Here is a 17,095-nt window from a genome sequence, read left to right as displayed (position 1 = left end):
ATAATAAAGATCTAATGGGGGATTTATTTAAGGTGGAGTGTTGACCTTGCCTTAACTTATGTCACAAGCAACCACCCCACACCCACTCTATGACCAGCCACACCTCCCCACCTTACCTAGGTCACTTCAATGTCCCTTACACTCAATGTCCACCCATTCCCACGTTTTTAGAGCTGGAACAAAACATCCTCTCTCCTCATTTCTCTCATTTGCTCTCCTTTCACTAAGTATCAAACACTACTTTTCTCTCAAACTTTTTCTCCACCAAATTCGAGATTCAAGGCTGATTTTCAAGTGTTCTTTCACTCTTAGTAAGTATAATTCATCCTCATTATGATTATTTCACTTCATTCTACTCAAATCATTGATTGTTTACACAAACTCCATAACTATGATGTTAGATTCTCGAAAATCTTCAAGGCATCTCCAAGTGTTCTTGAGTTAAACATTTCCATTCTTCAACAATCATCTACTGAAATCACTTAAGGTGAGTTCATAACCCTAAATTTTAATGTTTTCTCAAGTTTTTAACGGGGGGGGGGGGGGGGGGGGGGGGATACAAGTTAAAACACCAAGAACATAACTAAATTTTTCTAACAGCCTTCATCAGAAAAGTTCAACTCCATTCACGGACTGTTTTGGACAACTTAAACATTTTATTATTCAAAACTGTTTTAGGTGCAAGTAGTTCCACTTCCTAGCTTTAAAATGACTACTTGCACATCTCCACACGATTTTTCTACAATTTATGATGATTTTTACAAAACAGCCTGTCTTTTCAAACACAAATCCGGACCAGTCTGTGAATATGAGCATTTTAGTACAAGTTAAAGGCTTCGAAAAATCATGATAAAATTATGAGTAAACTAGACTCATTTTAGGAACTCCCAGAACTTACGGATTTAGTTTTCGACTTTGTATGATTTTTCTAAAACAGTGCAGAAAGATTAAGAATTAGTTAACAGCTTCTAACTATCAAAACACTTTGTAACATGTTGAGCAAAGTGTTAAGTCTTTGATGACTTCATATATTACATGTATTTCTTGTTATGATATATTTGTATAATAGGAAATTACTTACTGAATTTATAAGAATCATCCATCATAATCATTAGTACAAAACAAAGTAAGTTAAACATAGCTATATTGTACTATACATTTGACTTACATAGAATGGGATTCTTAAACACCACAAAGAAATATACTAAACTATAATAGGTATAGTTAGGGTACATATACATTTCAAACATTTTAATAAACTATAATAGGTATAGTTTATGATCATTTACATAACATACTCGTACAAAAAGGGGTACAAATACAAAGTGTCGGGTTTATATACATAAAGGGATACAAATACAAAGTGCTGGTTTTTATACAAAAAGGGGTACAAATACAAAGTGTCGGGTTTATACACAAAAAGGGGTACAAATACAAAGTGCCGGTTTTTATACAAAAAGGAGTACAAATACAAAGTGCCGGGTTTATACACAAAAAGGGGTACAAATACAAAGTACCGGGTTTTTATACAAAAAGGGGTACAAATACAAAGTGTCGTGTCTTTATACAAAAAGGGGGTACCAATACAAAGTACCAGGTTCACTTAAGATAGTTATTATGATATTAAAACTATATTTCATCTAGAATTGTTAGACTTCAACCATAATCGCCGAACGTATATGTTTGATTCATATAAGAATTTAGTCTCGATTGGCTTAGAATTGGTGGGGCCCACCTCATCTCCTGTTCCTCGTTGGGTTGTGGACATAGGGCAGACCCACTATATTCAACATTTTATCTAATTTAAACCTTATATAACTTATATACGCTGGACGATTATAGAGGAACTCTACGGGTCATTCTAGGGTTCATTAATGCATCATATCGGAATATTCCTATTCACACTTAACTAAGATAATATTGGATTTTCTGGAAATCAAACTATATCGATTTTTCAAGGAAAACGGTTTCTACTTCAAACAAAACTCTTATGAACTCACCAACTTAATTGTTGACACTTTTTCAAAACTATTTGTATTCTTAGGAAATCAGTGAAACTGGAAAACTTCAGCGCTTTGAGGATGGGACGTTAAACCGTCAACAATTTATTTTTTTTCATCATAATGTAATTGATTTTGAAACATGTAAACATATACTTTGGTGTAACTTTTTCAATTATATTAATGATGGTTGTATTTACTTTGTGCACTATTATACACGTTGTTGTGATACTGTACATGAAGTCCTCCATCCCCAGACGTTTCCGCCATCCTTGGTTTGGGGGTGTGACAGTCTCTAGCGTAACACTAGACTAGAGACAACTTTTACAAAGAAAGGTCAAGAAGAGGAAATTCATATTAACCAATCTAATTCATCTGAATTGGACATATGTTATATCAATTAAAAACAATAAATTGAATGTCATATGTTGTCTCCAAGAGAGCAATTCTCTTTTTGTTGAACATTAACATGTTCCTAGCTTTCCAATTTAATGGGAGTGTGGTGTATATCAAGGCATTCCTAAGCAAGACACATTTCTTGTTGAGAAGAGGTGAACCTAACACTCCAACAAACTCCATCAAGTCAGCATCCTCCTCTACCTTCTTTTTTGTCCTTCTTCTTGCTTTATCTCATTCTAGTTGATCATCAATATGATCGGAGATGCAAGTAAAGGTATTCCCCTTAGCGAAAAACCATATGGGATCTCCAACATTTGTGCTTCACTTCTTCTTATCTTGGATTATGATCACATGAATTATGACACATGGAGGGAACTTTTAGAGACCTATTGTTGTGAGTTTGGAGTTTTCGATCATCTCTAACCTCTGAAGGACCCTACCTCCTCTAACATGGAGGAGCGGGAACGTGGAAAATCCTTTGTCAAAAGTTGGATTTATAACACGTTGTCACCTTCCTACTTCAAATGTCCTTGAAAAGGAATTCCAATGCACACAATTTATGGTCTTAACTCGAGACCTTGTTTTGATCCAACGCTGACTCCTGAGCCATGCAATTAGATATTGAACTTTGATCCATCACCATGGATGATTCTATTGTCGTTGCTTACTACACAAAAATAAAAACCATTGTTGATACTTTTTTTTTAGAAACAACAGAAATATATATTAAAAAAACAAAACTAGCAAGGAGCTAGCACAAAAAGGTCTAAACCAATACAATAACAAAATAGTTGGGTTTTGAAGCCACAATACCCAATTAATAGACAACTTAGACCTATTAGAACACTAAAGATAAGAATGAGAAACAATGTTATCGAAAATAGTACTCTTTTTTGGTATATCTTTACCAAAAACAACCATATTTCGAAATATTCATAAAAACCACCAGGCAACAAAGAACACCCCTTCCAGAATGTCTTTCAAATTATTCCTCAGTCTGATGTTACCATACCAATCAGACCAATCAATAGTAGAGTTGATTTCATGTTCCTCCAAACCCCACCACTCAATATTCTATGAATGACCGCCTTAGCAACAGAACAAGAAAAAAACACATGATTTCCTGATTCCACTCCATCATTACAGATAAGGCATACAATCGATTGAATCTCCAAGCCTTTCAAAGATAAATTTTATCTTGTAGGTAACCATTGCTGATACTTTGGATAATTTGGATGTGGAAGTTTCGAAAAAGAACTAGGTTATTTACACGACAAAATGGTTTGGCCTTGGAAGTTTGGATACATTGCTTGTCAGATTCATCACTCCAAATACTTACATTCATTCTTTGATACTCATGTTATGCTTGAAGTGGAATACAATGCCTAATTAAACACGATTGTCGACACATCAGGTCGTTATCGTATCCCAATGATTCTTCTCCAACTGCTTTAGTCACTAGCAACTCAAGTAATCACTCATCCAATCGCGGCGGTGAGAGTCGTAGAGGCCGGGAAGATAGTCACGATAGACGTGGTGGGTAGGTACGGTGGTCGTGGTGGACGGTCATCCTTTAACATTGCAAGTCAACATGGTGATGGCAACCATCAATTGCCCACTAGATGCGGTTTTGGTTTTTACCCGCTAGCTACTATGGACTCCTATCAACAACATTAGCAGGTCGACCTACTTCCTACACCAACCCAACACCATATTTGCTCCAACTGGCCTAAGAACTCAAACCAATGGACTTCTCCAGTAGAACAACCTTCTCAACGTCAAAGTGGGCCAATCGAACGTCAACAAGCCTTTACCACTACTCAAAATCAACGTTATCCCTTCCCATTATGGCAGTGGTTTAGCACAACTACTCGTTCCCAACACTCAGACCAAGCCATATCTTTTCATGAGCTCTTTAATGCCATGTCGTTGAGCAACCCTAATCACAATGGTTGGTATATGGACACCATGGAAACTACTCACCTACACTCTGAAGCAGGTATACTCAAAACCAAATCAAATAACATATTTTATACTTCAGTATTAGTCGGGGTGGTTATAAAATCGTTGTAAGTAATATGGGTGACACTAATATCTCTTATTCTAATATGTATCGTACTCTCGTTTTTTTTTTAAATGTGCTTATTACTCCCAATATCATCAAAAATCTTATATTTGTGCATCGTTTTACTACTGATAATTAGTGTGGTATTTAATGACCATTTTTGGCTTTTCTGTGAAGGATCTTCAGACCACACACACTCTTCTGTGATGTGACATCTCAGGAGATCTTTATCCAGTTACCACTCCAACTCCTTAGGTGTTTGTTTTCACCAGTTCGACTCTTTGGCATCAATGTCTCGATTACCCCGGTCTTCCCCTGTTTCAACATTTAGTGTCTGAAAATTTTATTTCATGTAAAAAAAAAATACAAATTTGAGTTTATGTCATGCATGTTAACTTGGAAAGCATACTAGGCTACCTTTTGGTTTGTCGGATTCTTCTTCTTATAGTCCTTTTCAATTAATTCATTATAATATTTGGACATCCCATATTGCTAGTATCTTTGGAATAAAATATTATGTCATTTTTCTAGATAGTTTTACTCAATTTGTATGGGAGCCCTTGAGATATAAATATGATATGTTTACTAAATTTCTACATTTTAAAAAAATATGTCAAAAATCATTTCAGTTCAAATATCACATCGTTCCACTACGATAGGGGGGGGGGGATTCAATAATAGTCAATTCTATGACCTATGTAATCTTCATCGCATTCAAATGCGATTTTATTTCCCATGTACATCTCAACAAAATGAAAAATACAAGAGAATTCTTAGAACCATTACTAACATGATTGATACTCTTGTGTGTCTTGCTCACCTTCCTCCCACATATTGGGTAGAAGCCCTACACATGGCTACCCAACTCTTCAATATTCTTCCTTCTACCACTGTTAACAATCAATCTCATTTTAAAAAAATTATTCAATAAAACCCCTTCATACTCTCATTTACATGTGTTTTGTTGTCTCTTTTATCCTCACATATCCACACCTTAAATAAATTATCCCAAATCTACTATGTGTGTGTTTTTGGTTACCTATCTCAACACTATGGGTACTGATGCCTGAATCCTGAAACTCAACAAATTACTCTGTATCATCATGTTACTTTTGACAAATCTATTTTTTTGTTTGGATATAAGACTCCAAAATTTGCCCCTTCTTATGAGTTTCTTGACATTATTGATGAAACCAACCATCAGTCTCAACAATTTCGTTAGACTCTTGTAATACCCGTTGCCACTCAAACTATCGAGGAGGCAATCTCGAAATCCTAAGCTAACACCTCAACAAAACTAACATATCTTAATCTGTGTCTGATACTAGTTCTGCCTCTAGTACTTAAATTCATCTTGCCAATATTGGCCTGTCAACAGATCTCCTATCTCCATCTCCTATTGTTTTGGGTCACCCGATGGGTACTCGCTTACGTTACAATATTGTTAAACCTATGCGCAAACTTAATCATCATGTTGAGACTTCCTACCCCGTGCCCTGTAATTACTCACAAGCGTTTAAAGATCCCAATTGGCTTAATTACATGAAGGATGAATTTATTGCTTTTGTCTCAAATGAAATGTGGGTTCCCCCCCCCCCTCCCCCGCGCGCGCGCACCTGTCTTGTCGGTCCAAATATTATTAACTGCATTTGGTTATTCGAGAAGAAAGAACACACAAATGGCTCTCTAGCTCGCTACAAAGAAAGGCTTGTGTCTAACAATTATATTTAGCGGCCTAACATCGATTGTGGTGAGACTTTCAGTCTGGTGGTCAAATACACCATTATTCGTACTGTCCTTTCTCATTCGGTTTTTCAACACTAGCATATTAGCCAGCTTGGTGTAAACAATGCATTTTTATCATGGTGATCTTAATGAGACTGTATTTATGTACCATCCTCCTGCATTTCAAGATCCTTGACACCATGATCATATTTGTTTATTACATCGCTCTTTATATGGTCTTAAACAGGCTGTACGGGCATGTTTTCATCGTTTTGCTCTATTTGTTTGTAGGACTGACTTCTCCAACAGTCGATGTGACTCATCCTTATTCATATATTGTCAGGGCTTTCACACTACGTATCTTTTATTATATGTGGACGAAATTATTTTGACTACTTGCTCTTAGGACCTTCTTTAGTAGGCTCTTACCACTTTGAGCAAAGAGTTTTCTATGACTGATCTTGATGATCTTAATTTTTTTATTTGGTGTTAAAGTTACTTGAGATTAATAAGGTATGTTTCTATCTCAACGGAAATATGCCTTATAAGTTTTAGAACGGGCCAACATAATGAGTTGAAAAGCCTCTCGCACTCCTGTTGATAAATCCGCTAAGCTTGGTCCATCTGGCCCTTTAGTTGCTGATCCTACTTTGTATAGAAGCCTTGCATGTTCTCTTCGGTACCTAATTTTTACGAGACCACACATTGATTATGATGTTCATCAATTTTGTCTGTTCATGCATTACCCCTGGGAGCCCCACTTCTCAACCCTACAACGAATCCTAAGATATATCTGAGGCTCAATTGATCATGGGCCACAATTATACATCTCTCATGCCCGTGGTCTCATTTCATATTCAGATGCTGATTGGGTTGGTTGTCCCTCATCCAGGTACTCCACATCTGGATACTATGTCTTTTTGGGACAAAATCTTATTTCTTGGTCATTTAAACGTTAGGGCACAATGTCTCGATCAAGCGTTGAAGCTTGAAGCTGAATACATGAGGGTTGCCAATGGGGTTGTTGAAACATGTTGTGTTCGGAATCTCCTTTGGGAAGTTCATCACCCTCCTTCTCGTGCCACTATTGTTTATTACGGTAAAGTTAGTGCTGTTTATCTATCTACCAATCCAGTTCAACATCAAAGGATCAGACTGAACACATTGAGATTGACATTCATTTTCATCGAGACAAAGTTGTCATTGGTCAATTTCGGGTTTTACATGCTCCTTCATTATCTCAGTATGCGGATATTTTCTTGAATTTCGGCCCAGTTTGAATACTCGTGATCAGACAAACGTTCCAACTACGGAGGACCGTTTATGTGTATGATGTATTTAGTCTTGTGATGTATTTAGTCTTGTGAGGCTTATTGTATTTTGTATGTATTAGGCTCGGTCCTCTTTTACTTTATGTATTTTGTATTTATACTAATTAACGAATGAGATGAGGGCGAATGAGAATTATTATCGTTACCACAATTGGTTAAATATAGAAACTTTAAAAGATAATTTGTGAGTAAAAATAAATTTACACATTTCAACGTTATCTAGTGGTGTAAAGTCAAAAGTAAAAATAAAAAAAAATAAATAAAAATTCTTACATTCAGATGCTCTACGATTGATTTTTATTGCATAATTTTACTTCAAAAACATTCATTAAAAGTTATTATATTATTGTTATGATTAATTTTTATTTCAAAAATATCTATTAAAAGTTTTTATATTATTATTTATTTTTTAAACAAGACCAATAATTGAGTATTTACTTAACTATTGTCCGCCCGTTGATTCCTCTTGTAGACACAAACCAGTAGCTTTCAAATTTCCCCTATAAAAAGACCACTCAACATTTGCGATTTCCCACCCACAATCAGTCAATCACCAATGTCTTCCGTTGGATTCAGTTATGCTCACATAAACCTGCAACAGCAGCGTCTCAAGAAGAAAATGAAGAACTTAACACAAGATTTTCCGCCGGCGACACCTACCGCCGACTACTCCAATCAGAAGAAGAAGTTGCCGGACCGGAAAGTTCATCCCGCCGGAAACCTATCTTCTCCGGTGGTTTCCCAGCACTTGGTTTTGTAACGTCGTCGGAAGTAATTGCCGGAAGTTTTTTCTTTTTTCTTTTTAGTTTCTAGATTGATGGTCAACCGATGTCAACGGATTTGTACTATTAGAATTTGTGGTCTGGGTTCATACACAAATACTATATATGTTTGGTACCTATAGACTTTTTGGAAATGTATTGTTGAATATATAAGAGAAAAATATTGTTCCCAATCTTGTCATTAAAAATTATAAGTTGTTATGTTTGTTTATGTAAAAATTACTTATAAAAAAAAAAAAAGGAACTGAGTTGTGGTAGGGATGAAGGTGGAAAGAAGCTAGAATGAAAGGGTAGCCAAGTAGATGGCTGGAAACATCAAGGGCTAATGTGAATATATTAAAGCTGTCAATGAATGAAATGATTTTCTAATATATAAGATAATAGTATATAAGAAGTATTAATTATAAAAAAATATTAATTATGAAAAATATTACGAATTAAAATACATTAATTATGAATAATTATTAATAAATTTTATATTTAATTATGATTATATTTTTTGTAAGTAATGTATTTTTAAGATAAATATTAGAAAATCCTATAAATAACAACCAACGGGTGGTTGTTTATGGTAAGTTAACTTAACAGGAACAAATAAATGTAGGAATTTTATTATTTATGATTGTTTGTTTAATAAATTATTATTTTTGTATTTGTTTGTTTATGTTGGTTAAAATACTAAACGGAACATGAAAAAACATAAAATCACGTAGATGAGTATAAACATTTAAGTCAAACTTATAAAATAAATATGATCGTAGTTTGTAGTGGGACTGATAATTTTACCAAAACATAAAATTGTAAAATCTAAATTACTATTATTTTTTGAACAGCGAAATTCAATTAAAACCACTCTTTGTTTTCTAATATTGTCATTATTTTTTTATAATATAAAAGTGTTTTAAATAAACATGAAGGTCTTTATAAATCTGTATCTTCGATCGTTATCAAGTTGGCCTAATCATAAATAGTTAAAAACATCAAAACCATGATCAAAAGCACACATATTTCAAAATGACTTCTTGTTCATACAAAAATTAATGTTTTTTCATCACATATTTTGGATACAACGAGCATATTTCAGTCGTTTTATGATTTTAGTATAACACCATTGTTATATTTAATTAAAATACCGAAGAAATGTTTTAAATTTTTTTCCATATTGCAGCCCATGTGAATGAAAAACGATGGATATGATGGTTTTTGGATAAAAGCCACTAGTACGATATACACAAGTGCCTTGAAAATGAAACGTGTTGGGTATGATGATGGATGGGCCTACTAACATGATTTCGACAAATTTTGTCTTATGGAGCCTTGGCCCGGGTCTTTGTTAGATTTGATTTTGGTGTATTTATTTATTAATTTGTACTTTTTTTTGGAATAAAGTTATTGTTCTAAAAAAAGTTAATTTGTATAGTAAATCATGTCAATAGCTATGGATAAAGTTTGTTTGATAACATTGATAATAGATTTGGCTTTACATGTGAAGACTCGGACTTGTAAATGACTAGCCGAGACTTTGTGAGTAGTGAGAATCGAGATATTCATATATTGTTTTAAAGATATTAGGATAAGCTAGAGCCTAACACCACTACTATGGTGTATACACGTGCTTAATAGTGTCTTTTTATTTATTTATTTATTCATTTGAAAACAGCAAAGAAATTATATAAAAAGGCCCAAAGCCACAACAAGAAGCTATGATGGGTGGAAATTACAATACGATGGGTGGAAATTACAAAAACAAAACCAATGTTTTAAAACCCAGGTTGATCCGGCCGGTTCAACCGGTTGGATCGTGACCGGGGTAGAAAGCGGGTCAATTGAGAACGGTTTTTTTGTAAAAATACGGACCGGATCGAACCGGCCAGGTTTTCCCTAAATCGCGGTTCGACCGCTTATGTTGAACCAGTTAAAACCGGATTGAACCGTTTTAATAAGGCTTTGATAGTTGGATAGAATAGCGAATGCCAAAACAACGAGCCGTTTGCGGTTTCTTCAATATTTTTCAATATTTAAACTTTGTGGACATCAAATTATTGATTTTATATGTGTATGCATTATACAGAAAAATAAAAATATATAAAAATAGAGAAAGACCATAAACCGGGTTGACCTGGCGGTTCAACCGGTTGACCCGTGAACCGGTCATCATACATGGTCAACTAAAAACTCGGGTTTTAAAACATTGAACAAAACACACGATAGCAAATTACAGGAGCATCTCCATTCCACCAATCTACCATCCAATTCCACGTGTTCTTGATCCATTCATATGTTTGTAGGTTATAGTCCGCAATTTTAGTCGGGGAAGCACCAAGCTGGAAGTTTTGTTATTTCTTGCTAACTAAATGTTTCATAGAATGGAGTAAAATATCATGTTACGAATATCCCTTCTTAGGACAATTCCCCCATGAAGCAAAAAAATCGATAAACTGATGCATTGTACAAAATTGAACTTTGCTAAGTTAGTACCATTTTAAAATCCAATACCATACCTCCTTGGAAAAGCCACATTTTTCCGGAAGGCGATTTGAAGATTTATTATTTATCCCACATAATTGACAATTTGGAATTTGGACTAAAATACCCTTGAGGCTAAGCGGATGAGCAAAAAGAATCCTATCTATTGCAATCCTCCACACAAAACATTTCACTTAGGGTAATAAGTTTTGACCACCAAATTTTTTGTCCCACAACTTGATTGAGTTTTGAGTCACCAACTTCCTTAGAATACCCACTAAATACATGTCCTTTGAGTTTAAGTTGAACCGGAATCCAATGTTTGAGGGGAGGAGGGAAAACCATAGATCAGAACATGGAATAAAAGTAATGTAATTATGTTCTCGCAACATCATCAAATGGATTGGATCTCCATTGCCAGGAGAAACCGGCACTATAAAGACGATCCATAAGCTGTCATTTCTTTACTGATTCCAACTCATAAAGATAAAGGAATCCGATTTGCAATGTAACTCTCCCACAACGTTTTTCATTAAAAAGAAGGATTCTAGAGTTATGATTTGGAACCAAGGAAAATATCTTGTCCAGATCTATGTTATGACAATCTAGACTTTTGATTGATTTTGCGATATTAGTCTAAACCCCCACTACACTCTTGCTAACAAGGTAAGTGGCTGGTTGATTGCTTAGATCATGAATACTAGTAAATACTTTAGACAAAAGGCACTCGTTTTAATTTCTCAGTCACCACCACCATTGTAACACCCAGAATCTAGAAGGTTAATAGTGCAATTATGCCAATTTCAAGTTGAACTTGGTGAGTTGGAGGAGCCAACTCGACGATTTGAAGATGAAGAATCGTGGGGATTTAATGGGTCTACTTGACAATTTAAGGAGCCTCAACTCGGCGAGTAGAAGCTGGATTGACTGCGAAGTTTAATGAGGCAACCCGACAAGTTGAGGAGCCTCAACTCGGGAAGTTGGCCACTCAGAAGGAAACCTTAATTTTAGGGTGTTACACCCTATTTAAACACCTTAAGTCTTAGGTGTTGGCCTAATTTCCAGCCTCCACAACCCTTAACTCTAATCTCGAAACCCTAGAGCCTTCTTGAGTGTTTTGAGTTCATGGTGGGCGTATTTTGGTCTGTTTAAAGATCATTAAAGGAAGAAAATCTTGGTACAAAGTGGTGGTTCGAGTAGGATTTTTCAGATCTGGGTTCTTTGCTCCATTTCCAACACATTTCGGGTATAAAGTCCTAACCTTTCTTAATAGTTGATTAGATCTCCTTATTTTGGGTTTTGTAGTATTTTGGTCTCTTTTTGGGGATGATAATGGAGTAAAGTCTTTTGGGGGTTGTTCTTTCAGATTTGGGTTGGTTTTGGTACCCTTGAACTTAAAGGTGCAAACTTTACAAGAATTTTGGTGTCATGCATGCATTAAGTCAATTATTAAGTCCATTTAAATCCATTCCAAGCATAAGACCTTCATTTAGACATGCATGAGCGTAAAATAGGCAACTTTACATGGTTTTCCCGCTCAAGGAAGTCAGATCTATGTTTTGGAGTCATAGATTGAGTGCTTATGTGTTTAGAGGTGGTTGCTAGCGAACTCGACGAGTTTGTTGGACAAACTCGGCGAGTTGGCTTGGTTTTTCCCGACATTTTCAGATTGATAGAGGAACTCGGCGAGCTGGTGGGTCAACTTGGTGAGTTGACTTGGGTTTTCCTGATCTATGCAGATTGATGGAAAAACTCGACGAGTTGGGTCAACTTGGACCATTGACTTTGACTTTGATTTATATCTTTGACCAAGTTTGTCGCGAGGAGTGTGTGTGATAACTTTATTTGGATTTTAAGAAAATATGGGCTTAGGATAAGACCCATATGGGGTTGGGCCAAATTTAAAAAATTGGGCCATTATTGGGCCTTTATGGATCTCTTGGTTTTGGGCCTCAGTTTTGGTGTATGTTGGGTCAGGGGTAAAATGGTCATTTTATCCCAAGTATGGATTATGGATTATGGCGTGGAACCCAATTGCTAATTTGGTGTGTTGTTGGTATTGATAGCTCGGGAAGCCGGCAGGGCAACATCTGGGGATTTCTTTCGAGGAGCTTCTACATTCGAGGTGAGTTTTACTCACTGTACTTATGGGTCGAAGGCACCAAGGCCGACCCTTAGGATTGTTATCTTGGTTTATCTTATGCTTGTATGTTGTAGTGATATGTGAGATCGGTATCCAGGTATATTGTTATTCTGGTTTATCTTATGCTTGTGATGGTTTTGAAATGTGAACCCCATCTTGTATCTCCCGCTCGAATAAGCGAGTTCTCTTGATTTAACCCTCTTCCAAATTCAAGTTCACCATTTCCAATTGACAATTGCACCCTTTCTCTTTGACTTTCCCATAGCATGTCTTGTCTTTTACATTAACCACCAAAGAAAGTTGCTCAAAGAAATCATCCACGCCATCATGCTTCTTTGCTACACCCACAATAACTAAAAGAAGTTGGTATGGAAAGCAATGAACATAATGTGCTGAATCATTTTCTTGTAAAATCAAAGCTTTTAGACCATTAAATGCACCTCGCATATTGCTTGCCCCATCGTAACCTTGTCCTCTTACCTGATAAAAAAAGATATTAAACATTAAATCGAATAATATTCAATTAAAATTCATAATAAGGAATAAAAAAAATTTATATTTACCTAGGACATACTTAAACTGTTACGGGTAAAAACATCATCTATGGCAACTTTAAGAGTCAAAGAGGATGTATCCTTCACGTGCACCACTCATTGTCGACATACCTCAAAACTATGGCCATTTGTTCTTTTTTTTGATACATCACTAGTTTCATCAACCAATAAAGAAAACACATCTTTACTAATTTCTTTGCAAATATCTACATCTATCTCTGTTGAAAAGCATTCAACAATTTGCTTTTGATTCCTCGGGCACGTCACTTGATTATTTTGAGGAGCATTGTCTAAGGTGACATTGTGAATGCCTTCATTAGGGTCTCTCAAGAAAGATAATAACTCCAAGAAAATCCCTCTATTAAGAGAGTCACTCGACTCATCATGACCCCGAAATGGTAAACCATTTTTCAATAAAAATTTACAACACCAAATTGAAGCATCTAAACGAAGTTTATAATTACTCTCCTCAATCTTGGTTTGCTTCTTGAAAGCTGCACTAATAGATTGTTTTTCTTTCAATATAAATTCACAATTTTCTTTTTCTTTGTGATGAAAACTATCAATACCACCCATATGATCTCTTAATGAGTGTCTTTTATTCCAACTATCAAAACCTTGTGAAACAAATGCATCTCTCCCATGTTGTTTTCCCACAATATCTCCACATACATAGCAAAATAAACAAAATGCTTTCTTCTGTTTTATGCTATATTCTAACCAATCAAGGTCATCAAACCATTTAACAACAAACGTCTATCTTTTGAACCTATTTTCTTTGAAGGGAATGCATGATCCCTTGGTTGACAAGGTCCTAGAAGCAAATATGCCCTCCTTATTTCATCTCTTTGATTTGGATGGTAAGTTGTAATCTTTGGTCTAACACCCGGGTCTTTTGGAAGATCTTTCAATTCAACATTTGTAATTGGAGTAGTTGTAGGTTGTGGATTTACATTAAAAACTGACGGGAATGATTGATTAGGACATGGTCTTTTAGAGGATTCTTCAAAACTTAAATCATTAGAGCATGGTTTTTTGGAGGATTCTCCAACACTTGATTTATTGATGCTTGTTCTTCCAAAAAAGGACCCAATTTTATCCTAACAGCTCAATATCAAACAAATAAGCCATCCAATTGTTCAAAAACTCAATGGAAAAGAAACTAATTTGAATAATTTCAAGGTCAACAATCTAAGTATCTATCATTCTAACAACAAGTTACAAGTAAACATGTAATTTCAAGGTTAATAACTACTAATTTCACTTAAACAATAAGAAATTTCAACAAAAAAGCAACTAATTTGACTAATTTCATAAAGCTAAAATTATCAATACTTACTTGTTTCATTGGATTTGTAGGTTTGAAAGTAGTGTCAAGCCAAGCCAAGCAAAATCTAAATACTTATGCCTTTCTATCTTGGTTGTAATCGATTGAATGGAGACAGGAAGGGAGCCGACTTTTTTTTTCTTCTCGTTCGCTGTTCGCAGCTTTCACAGAAGGTGCTATGCTGAAGTGCTGATTTCTTTTCTTTTCAGTGGATCGATTTCCTCTTCTTTTCTTTGACTGCAATGGATATTAGGTAATGGGTGGGTATATGCGTCAATTGGGTTAAAAACTTAATAAACAACTTAGGCCACTCACTATGCGTTTGAGCTATTGGGTTAAATTTCTTTATGTAATTGAACTAGAATTTTTTACACTTTATATTTTTTGTGCCTCGAATTCTCGAAAGTATAGTGTCACCCGAAAAATTTGAAGCTGGTGCACCTAATAGAATTTTTTTTACCCTTACGGACCGAAGTGAAGCAGTGGCCCGGGACCCCCCGAGCACCATACACATCCACCCCTACTAGGGATCTTCAGGAATTGTATGATAGAATTGCCTAATTATGTGATGCCTTAGTTCCTATAGAGGTCCCTTGTTTGGTTGTTGTGTGACTCTTTCCTGTGTGAACTAGCTATCGAGTGGATATTCTAAGTCACATGCTACATGGTTTAAAGGATCTTAGTTTAAGGGGTTTGGTCCTGCTTCACAGCTCTTGACTGAGTCCAACCATTGTGGGATTGAATCCTTTTCCCTAAGAGTGTTTAAATTGTGGGGCAGGTGACTGTATTCATGGGATAGTCGTCTGGCACCAATGGAGAGTTGTGTAGCAAATGTGGTATGATGAGTAGTATGGGGTCAGCCGACCAATAGCGTTATTGGATGAGGTAGCGGTGGACTCCCTGGTTTAGGCGCGGTTCATAGTGGGTCAGCTTGAGGAAGGATTAGCCACTCTTGAGAGAGTGAGAGTATGACGAAGATGCGTTTTGTGTTGTTCTAGCCCTTGTAGTGATATTGATGTGGGTTAAATGGTTCAGACCCATATGAGTATGTTGATTGGAAGTCTCGAGGGTTTTGTTAGATGTCGTGCCTTGAGCCTTGAGACACGGGGAGGAAGCGGTTGTCATGATTGGTTGGAATTGGATCTCAGATTTAAGTGGCAGATTGTCAGTTTGGGTTGTCGTTATCTTTTTTGCAGGGATTTTGCCTTCATTTTTTCTAAGTTAGAGGGAGTGGGCAGGCTTTTGACCTCTTGAGTTAGGTTGGGTTCTCAGCTTGAGGTATGTTGGTCGTGGTGGTTGCGGCGGTATGTCAGCACTGGTGTGCGCAAGTGGTTTGGTGTGGCACAAGTATCTTAGCGATGTGAGCAAGGGCGTTATTATTGGATGGGCTACTTGGTTTATGTTTTGGTTCATTACCAGTGGGCAGTGGTTCGAGTTCTAAGTGGGGTATAATTAGGATTCCTAGGTTGAACGTTAAATCATTGAGGGTTCTGTTAGTTTGCTGGTTGGTTTGCTGCTTTCAGATTTGTTGGGCAGATATTGGTTGGTGGACCCTTTTTCAGAAGCAGGTATGTTCTGCTCTAGGTGGGTTGTGGTTTCTCTAGTTTGGGTATCAAAGTATTCACGACCATTGGATGTGGAGTTCGTTATTCAGCAGGAATTCTCTGAAGGATTTAAGTGGTGCCAGTTAAAGGTCAAGGAATGCGTCAGCTACCCTCCTGTTCGGTATATATTCTAAGTACCTTCGGTCTTCATGAGTGCTTACCTTCAATGGTAGAGTGGGAGCTTGGTTCATAGAAGACTCAGGTTTTGGTAGCCTTGAGGATCATCTTGAAGGTTTTCTCGAGCTAGTGGGTTAGTGATGGAAGCTGTCCAGTTCAGTATGTTCTCTTTGTTTTGACCAATCGTGAAGATGTTTTCTGTTTTGGTTAAGGTGGCATGTCGATTATCTCTGGTGTTTCTTTTCTCTTCGGATGTGATTTTGGGTCTCCAAAGTATGTGTTTGGGGGTCTTTCGTGTGAGCTGGGTAAGATGGCTTTGGGGATCTTGGTTTGAGTTATGTGCATGGTCCTCTTGGGTTTCAGCTTCCGATTTGGATCAATAGTGTAACCGTTATCCTTTCTACGGATCGTGTACGAATTTGTTTTCATAAGGATTGCTTGGTTAGCAACTATGTGGTACTTAGTGACACTGTGAGAGTTGTTGGATTTGGGGTCTAAGCCCATAACTATAACTGGGATGTACTTGACCTGATTATTGCATGGTCCTTTTGGGTTGCCTTCACCAGTGTAATTTGATAGGAT

General features: G+C 36.3%; 1 protein-coding gene across 1 annotated transcript; it reads right to left on the bottom strand.

Annotated features, from left to right (window-relative positions):
* Window positions 1-13,103: 13,103 nt before the first annotated feature.
* LOC145045450 (uncharacterized) lies at window positions 13,104-14,041 on the bottom strand. Its single transcript, XM_078993775.1, has 2 exons — window positions 13,577-14,041; window positions 13,104-13,391 (listed from the first exon to the last, which is right to left on the bottom strand). The coding sequence occupies exons 1-2, from the start codon at window positions 14,039-14,041 to the stop codon at window positions 13,104-13,106; spliced, it is 753 nt and encodes a 250-aa protein (XP_078849901.1).
* Window positions 14,042-17,095: the final 3,054 nt, after the last annotated feature.

This window comes from Lactuca saligna, chromosome 5 (genome assembly GCF_052625555.1).
Source record: "Lactuca saligna cultivar CGN05327 chromosome 5, ASM5262555v1, whole genome shotgun sequence".
In the NCBI taxonomy this organism is placed as follows: Eukaryota; Viridiplantae; Streptophyta; class Magnoliopsida; order Asterales; family Asteraceae; genus Lactuca; species Lactuca saligna.
This window is presented reverse-complemented; position numbering and strand designations above follow the sequence as displayed.